Genomic DNA, 9,272 nt, shown 5'->3' on the forward strand with positions numbered 1-9,272 from the left:
AAAATCTGGTGTTTATCGGAAGGGAGACCCCAAACCCACAAAACTTCTTGTGTTGCTCACCTAGGAAACGAGCACTTTATCTCTCGTGGTACTCGCCTGGAAGACTAGCGCTATGTCTCCTAAGGTGCTAGGCAAGGCAAGAACTATGCATCCTACTTGCCAAGTTGAGAAGTCGTTGCCTCCAATGGATTGCTCGCCTCGGGTGAGCATTTTGTCTCTGAAATTGCTCTCCTTGGCTACGAGCACTTTCCATTTGCCCATTGTTTGCCAAGGTTGCGAATACTTCAACTCCCCGTGAAACTTGCCTAGAGTATGAACAGTTTTAATTTTTCTATCGCTCATTGTGATCACGAGCACATTTACTCCCTGTGTTGCTCGCTTGGGGGTATGAGCACTTCACCTTTCTGCGTTGCTCCCACCCAAAGTGCTCATCCTGGATACGAGTTTTTTTCCCTCCCTTGGTACTCAAATGGAAGCGAGCAATTTCCCTTTCCACGTTGCTGCCAAGGTGCTCGCCCCCAAGCAAGTACTTTCCACTTCCCCATGGCTCGCCAAAGTTTCGAGCACTTTGTATCCGTCTTAAGAGACCCTACCAGTCCTTAAGAGCTAGACCCATTGATCTCAAACCCTTCCGGTTCTTCCTGTTATTGGATAAAAAAGATATATATTTTCAGTCATTATGTTTTGTTTATTAGTATATCGGGGATTTGATAATGTTTTCATTGGTAGGAAGATTTTGGGTCTACAGGAATAGCTTTATCAAGTGAATGTTTGTCGTGATGCTTGTACTACAAATAATGCTGCTACCACACATCGATCTCCCTTTCGTTTCATAAATATATGACTTTAATCATCTTTGGATCATCGTATATTTTTTTAAAAGAAAATTCAAACGTTGATAAAAAATAAATAGAGAAATAATAGTTACAATCATGAATGCGCAAGCGCCATATAATCACTTTAACAAAAATAAATATATACAGAACCCAAGTGAAAAAAATTAATTAATTTTTTAATAATGAACTCCACTATTTTTCAAAGTGATTGCACGACACTTACGCATTCCACAACTGCATATAGCATTACTCAAAAAAATATCACCTCATTATAATGAGATAAAAGTATAGTGTGCAGAACACATCTTACTCATAATTGGAAACTTTCATTGTTGCCCATTTATCTCTTAGCATGGTTGTCACGGAGTCAGGCTGAGCAATGGCAGTAGCGACGAAGCCGATAACAGCAACAAACATGGATTTGAACTGAGAAGAAATATAGTGATGGGGGCAATAATACTGTGAAGATATTTCCTTTATATATTCCTCAGCTAATTTTAATTGGGAATACAGAACCGAGGGAAAGAGAAGGGTGAATGGACTTCAAAGCCAGACATCTCAGATTATTATCATACAAAGACAGATTCGAATGACTAATGTTGTATTGTAGTTAAATAGCGAGTATAATCAACAAGTGTGTCTGGTATGCGGTAAAAACCAAGGTAATTATGTCATTCAATTTCAATTTGTTGTGGGACTTCTTCTGGTTTTGACCCTTCAGCATCAATTTCTTCCTCAGTAACTCCAGAGGCTTCCACAGTCCTCTCAATCCATTCCTTGAGTGGCTCTTCTTTCAAATCAAGCCTTAAAAGACCCGCAAACATTCCACCCATGAAAGCAACTGGCTCCTAGGGGAAAATAGCATCAACTTTCAGAGGAAGTACAAGGAAGCATATACAAGGATTTCCACACACAAAATGCATTCGTGGCTATTTGAAATATGAATAATACAGGAAACTTGCATGCTTGGTAAAGAATATTACATGGAAACAGAGCAGAGAATATCACTTTCACCTTTATCGGATTACCCAGACTAAAAGCAATTAATTGATGTTGCTTTATTTTAATAAAGCAGCACATAAATGAGATGAAATCTGATAGTGTCTACTTCATATACCACATGGTAAGGTGGTAGTATTTCCTGCCCTCTTTCCGGATTGCATATGATTAGGAGGTCATGGTGGCGGATCTTTTGGACAGCTCTAGTGGGCCTTTCAGTGGAATGTTCACTTTAGAACAGATTGAGAAATTGGTGTTATATCTAAACTTCTCAGCTTGATGTACACTTCGAGAATTGGTAGTGTTGAAGTAGATAAGATGATTTAGACTGCGTTTGGATGTTGTGCTGAGCTCAGTTCTTTATGAATAGTAGTGAGTTGAGTAGTGGAGAAAGTTATATGGGGTCTATCGAAACTGAGTTTAAAGTGTGTTTAGATGTTAAGATGAGTTTAATACTTTTTATGGAAATTTGAAAAAGGTTGTGGGTCCCACATATAAATGTGTTAAGTTGAAAAAGGTTGTGGGTCTCACATGTAAGGAAGTTTTGAGTTGAGATGAGTTTAGTAATTTGAGAGTTGAGTGTTTGGATGTTAGACTCAGTTTAAAATTAGACTGAACTCAGCTGAGCTCAGCAACCAAACGCAGCCTTAGACTCATTCCAGGAATCTGAAATTCACAGTTCAATTCCTGTGCAAGGCTTTGACATGTCAGAACCACAACTTCTTTCCTTGGTAGTGCATGAGGAAGAGAAAGGTATCTTACAAGGTTGTCCTCTTTGTTTGGACTGCTTCTTTTAGGAAGATCTTGATTATGGGCAACCTGAGGAGGAGTGAGTTTATTGCTATGGATTGGTGCTATGTGTTAAAAAAAGTGGTGAAACTGTGAACCATTTATTACTTCACTGTGAGGTGGCCAGGTCCCTATGGGATGAGATTTATAGCAGAATCAGACGTGTGGATAATGCCATGAGGGTGGTGGATTTCTTGCTAGTTGGAGAGATCTTTAGGTTAATCATCAAATTGCTGATGTGTGGAATATGGATTCATTTATGTCTCATGTGGTGTATTTGGCTAGAAAGGAATGATCGGAGCTTTGAAGACCGGGAATGCTCATTGGATGACCTTAGATGTTTTTTCTTTCACACCTTATTCTTGTGGGCTTCTGTTATGGTGCTCATTAAGGCTAGTTTTAATTATTTCCTCATATCCATATCTAGTTCCAAACTTGTAACTAGATGTTCTCTTTGTATCCTGTGCACGCGCATGTGTGAAAGAGAGATAGATCCAAGCAACAAAAAAACATTTTTTTGATCCAGAAAAAAAAAAAAAAAAAAAAAAACACCATATCATGAACTGGTTCTCTTTATTCATATGCAACCTAAACAACAATAAAAATTAAAATCTTCTTTGATGGAAAAGGAACTCAAGAAACAATGCTGAATATTTATTTGCGAGCACTATTATGGTAGCAGCCAAATTATTAGATAAATAAATATAGATCGGTGCACAAGCTTGAGAGGAGTAAGGCCTTTAGAATGGACTTATTTGACTATCTTGGTGAATGTCCTTGATAAAAACAACAAATTACTCTTCCCAGTAACAAAATTAGTGAAGCAATTTTTGTAGTTACCTTAATTTTTTTCTTAAGTAAAAAAAAAATACAACTAAAAATAAGGTAAAAATAAAAATAAAATTATGGAAACAATTTTCTATGGACACTGCTACGTCCACCGAGATTTTCTACCGAAAGTGAAAATTTCACTTTACTTTTTTTTTTTTAATCATTTTTTAAATCCCTTTAAACATTTTTTAAAAACAAAATTCACACTCATTAAAAAACATTTTCTTAATCATTAAGTTAAAAAAAACATAATTCGGTAGACATCATTGGTAGAACTTCTTGGTAGCTTTATCATTTTACATTATCTATATACCCTAATTTTTATAAGTAATAAAGGTGACTAATGTATTCGAGCATTATTCAGAGAATCCTTCTGCAAACTTACATTCTAAAATCTCAAGTAGTTAATCATACAATAACTTCAGCAATAAAGATCTTAACTAAAGAGAACGAGTATTTTTCCTCTCTCAATATTGTCTTCAAAAGACAATAAGGGCTGCTTTCCAAATGGAACCACCTCTATGCTTTCCAAATAGACTAATCCGGTTAAGTACATCTCAATTACTTTCTGAGGTATTTCCCATGAACACTAAAAATCATATATACAAAAAACCATATATCCTTAACAAGCAAGTAGCGAATTATTAAGCGATCAAGTGTTAGCCACTACTCTTGCACATGCAGCACCAGTCCACCAAGAGTGATGTTCCATTTTATCAAACACACTCATTTTAAAATTGTACCAAGGCAGCTATCCCAAAAAGAAAAAATGTAAATTGCTCCACACAACCTCACAGTGCTAACATGTCAAATTGAAATAAAATCAACTTCAAGTTTTTAAAATTCTTTTACAAAGTAGCTCTTGTTATGTCAAGAGTGGAGAGGGTGTGCCCTCCATACCAATTTGCAAGTAGAAAGACTTCAACAAAAAACAAACACGTCATTACATCATAACAAGACTGGGTATCAGATTTGCTTCCATGTTTCTGCTTCAAAAATAACCTAACAATCTTATCAGTCGCTGGCATATTCAAGAACAACGTTTTAAACAACAAGCTCACTGATTTAAACTTATAATCCTGGAATGCACAAACATATTTGGATTCTACGACCAAATCCCCCAAAACTGAGGTAAGCATGCCCAAGACTTTTTTTAACTCCATTGATTAAAAATTAATCAGGCCGCTACTACTTTAGAGTAAAGTCTGCACACCACACATTGTGATAACCCATATTAAGTGATGAGTGTAGGTGGTGTTAATGCTGTAAAAATCTCACAACAGGCAGGAGGGAGAGAGAGAGTCATTCCCAGCCCACTGAGTTGACTGGACTTTGAGCGGTGTTGTTTGAAGCCCCTAGTAGTGTTCCGGTATGGCTATATGGTGGCGATGCGTATGCCCATAGCAATGAATGGAAAATAAGTGCTGAGAAAGTAAAGAGAGATGAACACCAATATTTACATGATTCGGTACTAAGCCTACGTCCATGGAGATTTGGGGAGGAGAGTTTCCACTATAATATATTTGTTTACAGTCTCACGTGGTCTCTCCTATCTCACTGTACAAAGATTACTAGTGGTCTGCTGGCTGAATAAATTCTTCCTGGAGCTTGTTGTAAGTTGAAGAAGAAGTTGAAGATATGATCAAAAGAGTTGTTTGTCATCTGGCTGAAGGCTCTTTATATCTCCTTATTGCGTGTGCCAGTCTGGAGTGATGGGGTCCAACCCCTTTGCGTGTGTCAGCTTCCCTTTTCTTTCTACTTTCCCTCTAACATGCTCTAAAGCCTCCTGCCATGAGGTGACTTGTCCCTTGGTGTGTCTGACTTGCTCTCCTTTGCCTCTGACACTTGCATGCTCTCATGTCCCTCCTTGTCTCTTTCTTGTTTCCCTCTTGTCTCTAGTGGTGGCCTGGTGGGCTGGGCTCAACTATGTGCTATGGTATTATCCCTCCACAGAAGCCCACGATTTTTAAGGGCAATTAGTTCTAACAAAACGTCCTTGAAAATCTTTAAGATAAAATATCCAACATAAGTCATCAATAAGAAAACAAAATAATCTATTTGTGTTAAGTAATAAATGCCTCCAGAGGTGAATTTAGGCATGGGGCGTATTTGACTGCGAATGGTGTGAGCGAGGAGCTTGGATGTGGCGGGAGGCTGGCTCAACCGCGTATGATGCGAGCGCGGAGCTCGGAGGTGGTAGGAGGCTAGCTCGACCGCATATGCTACGAGTGCGGTGCTCAATTGTGGCGGAAGGTTGGCTCGACCACTTATGCTACAAGCGCGAAGCTTGGATGTGGCGGGAGGCGGAGCTCGGGGCTTTGGTCCTTAGCCAATGCATCGTGGCAAATCAAGAGACTGGGCTTGTACCTCGCGAAGGTCGACACATCAAGAGACTGGCTTGTGTTCCGACTAGTTGTTGTTTAAGGAAGAGCTCGAGGGCTCTGATCCTTAACCAATGCGTCGCAGGCAACAACCTGGCATGAAGATTGGCAAGTCGAAAGACTTGTGTTTCGACTGACTGTTGTTCGGGCAGAGCTCTGGGCTCTAGTCCTTAGCCAATGGATTCTGGTCAATCAAGAGACGAAGCTTGTACCCCGCAAAGGTCAACAAGTCCAGTCAAGGGACTGGCTTGTGTTTCGACTGGTTGTTGTTTAAGGAAGAGCTCGAGGGCTCTGATCCTTAGCCAATGCATCGCAGGCAACAACCTGGCACAAAGGTCGGCAAGTTGAGAGACTTGTGTTCCAACTAACTGTTGTTCAGGCAAAGCTTGAGGCTCTAGTCCTTAATCAATGCATTGTAGCCAATCAAGAGACTGGGCTTGTAACCCGCGAAGGTCGGCAAGTCCAGTCAAGAGACTTGTAGGCAGCAATTTGGCACGATGTTCGGCAAGTCGAAAGACTTGTGTTCCAACTGGCTGTTGTTCGGGTAGAGCACAGTGCTTTGGTCCTTAGCCAGTGCATCGTGGTCAATCAAGAGACTATGCTTATATGAAGGAGGTGCTTGTTCGTGCAGAGAAGACTAGCATTAGTGCCCATCGATCTGTTTCAATGGAGTCATATTGGGACACCCTAGCGATGCCCGGATGGCCCATATTGCCGGCGTTTGCCGTTCCAAGCCACAAGAAATAACTTTGTTAGTAGAAACAAAATTCACATAAGTTTTGAGAAAGATAAACCGGGAGTTGTTATCGGTTGGGGGGATTCTGTGCTTGCCTGCTGGGGAAGTCCATTGGATGAGCTCGCGGGGAGAGTCCACCGGGTGAGCCCGCTGGGAAAGCCCGCGGGGAGAGCCCTTTGGGAGGGATAAAATACCATAGCCCATAGTTGGGCCTAGCCCACCAGGCCACCACTAGAGATAAAAGGGAAAACAAGAAAGAGATAAGGAGAAACATGAGAGCATGCAAGTGTTAAGAGGCGAAGGAGAGAGAGTCAGACACGCAAAGGGACAAGTCACCTCATGGCAGGAGGCTTCAGAGCATGTTAGAGGGGAAATAGGAAGAAAATGGAAGCTGGCACACGGAAAGGGGTCGGGCCCCATCACTCCTGACTGGCACGAGCAACAAAGAGATATAAAAAGCCTTCAGCCAGATGACAAACAACTCTCTTGATCATATCTTCAACTTCTTCTTCAAACTACAACAAGCTCCAGGAAGAATTTATTCAACCAGTAGACCACTAACAATCTTTGTACAGTGAGATAGGAGAGACCGCGTAAGACTGTAAACAAATATATTGTAGTGGAAACTCCCCTCTCCAAACCTCCTTGGACGTAAGCCTACTACCGAACCACATAAATCTTGGTGTCCATCTTTCTTTAGTTTCTCGGCACTTATTTTTCATTCACCACCATGGACATACGCATCGCCACCGTACAGCAGCACCAGAACACTATCGGGGGCTCCAAACAACACCTTTCAAGGCCCAGTCAAATCAGTGGGCCGAGAATGACTCTTTCTCTCCCTCCGACCTGTTGTGCAATTTTTATAGCAGCAACAGGTAGTATATGGGATCCCAAATTACTTGGATTTAACGATTGGACTCATATATCCCACTACGTAGGTTACTAGAGCTTTTTATAGGTGAATATCCAGGCACCGTGCCAGAGTAAAATGGGCGATCCAATCCTCCACTCTTTTGTTAATTGGAAAGAGACGTCAGTTGGTCTAAAGACCAATGGCAGCATAGAAAGTTAGAAACTATGTTAAAGAGTTATTACAAGAATAATGACAATCGAATTAATTTCCATAGACGACGGAGAAAAGCGCTACTGATAGAAGATTGAGATTTTTTCAATTCTCATCCGTTAGACAAGACAATCTAATCATATTGGATGTTTACAATTTTCCCTTTGTACTTTAAACTTTATGATTGTTCTCAAAAGCACAAATTGTGGACGAATTGAAACTAATTTCATGAATTCACTAGCACACCAATAAGATTACAGGATACCCAAATCCGAAGACTTACGAGAAACACACAAAAAGGGAACAAGAAAATGAAAACATGTGGGAGCGATTAGCAGTAGCTACCAGCAAACATAAGCTCAAAACACCCAAAATAAATATCGGGTAAGGCAGTAGAAGTTGTACTCGAGTACCTTTAGAGCTTCTTTGAGAATGGGTTCATCGATGGGATTGAAGAAAAACGCTTTCACCCCAATTTTGCCTTTCCTGTGATAATTCGCTAAACGTACGCAGCTGCCGCCGCTGCTGCTGCTGCTTCTCCTTTCTTTCGATAACGTCAAAGGGTTTGTCAATGGCTCCTTCAATTTCCACTGTCATCCATTCGCCATATTAATTTTACTGACACAGACACAAGAAACGGAGAGAGAGAGAGAAGAGTACTTGGGAGAAGTGGAAGTCACGCACCAGAGCACATGAGGAGGACGAACTGAGAAGAAAGACCGACATTTTTTGGGTCTCTATGCGCCTTAGCTTACTGTCGGACGTGGTTTATTGTAAATTTGTATATAAATTTCTTGGTCGTCTTGCATTCCACGATATTGCAATTCTTTGTTTTTAGAGGCTGTAGAAATTTCTCTTTATTTCACACCTAAACATCAAGAACTCGACCCTAGATCGGATAGTGAGGGGAGACGATCTATAATTAGTAACAAAATAATTTATAAATAATAATAAAATAGTTTATATTAAGATATTTATAGACTTTTAAAAAATGAGAGAGAAAAAATTAAATAAAAATATTATAAAATTAAAATATTATTATAATATAAATTTTTAATATTATTTTTATTTTAAAATTTAAAAAAGTTGAATTTCTTTTTATGTTTTGTTTAGAAGTTTAGCAAAATTGTAACGATTAGATAATTATTAAATAAAAAAGTTGAAAAAGTTAAAAAATTGAAATTGAAAAGTGTTTATGGCATTTGGATATTGAGATAGGATGAGATGAGATGGGAGTATCTTGCTATCCAAAAAAGCTCTGGGATAATTGCGGGTATTGAAATTAATTTCCTAAAGAAATTAATTCAAGTGACATTTTATAATGATATTTTTATTTAATATAATATTTTTTATTTCAGAAAGTTTGATGTTTGATTATTGAACCAAACTCAACTCATATCAAACCAATCATTAATAGAACTAACTATTTTTTCAATTTTTTATAAAAAAAAAATTAAACTCATCTCAGCCTATTTTATACATTTCAACTTAAAAAATTAAACTCATATCAACATAGGCCTAGTTTGGATGTTGAGTTGAATTGAGTTCTTCATAAATAGTAGTGAGTTGAGATGGTGGAGTGAGTTTTGTGGAGCACACCCAAGATGAAATTAGATGTGCTTGAATATTAAGAT

At 39.1% G+C, this 9,272-nt stretch overlaps 1 protein-coding gene across 2 annotated transcripts; it reads right to left on the bottom strand.

The window, feature by feature from the left end:
- Nucleotides 1-1,088: 1,088 nt before the first annotated feature.
- Nucleotides 1,089-8,512, bottom strand: LOC121244749 (UPF0426 protein At1g28150, chloroplastic). Of its 2 annotated transcripts, none has more exons than XM_041142955.1 (3): nt 8,299-8,512; nt 8,052-8,228; nt 1,089-1,684 (listed from the first exon to the last, which is right to left on the bottom strand). In XM_041142955.1, the coding sequence occupies exons 1-3, from the start codon at nt 8,362-8,364 to the stop codon at nt 1,508-1,510; spliced, it is 420 nt and encodes a 139-aa protein (XP_040998889.1). In that variant the 5' UTR covers nt 8,365-8,512; the 3' UTR covers nt 1,089-1,507. The 2 variants fall into 2 exon arrangements, with proteins under 2 accessions (XP_040998889.1, XP_040998890.1); XM_041142956.1 differs by having other exon boundaries at nt 8,323-8,503.
- Between the last annotated feature and the right edge of the window lie 760 nt (nt 8,513-9,272).

The sequence above is a fragment of the Juglans microcarpa x Juglans regia genome, chromosome 8S (assembly GCF_004785595.1).
Source record: "Juglans microcarpa x Juglans regia isolate MS1-56 chromosome 8S, Jm3101_v1.0, whole genome shotgun sequence".
NCBI classification, from domain to species: domain Eukaryota; kingdom Viridiplantae; phylum Streptophyta; class Magnoliopsida; order Fagales; family Juglandaceae; genus Juglans; species Juglans microcarpa x Juglans regia.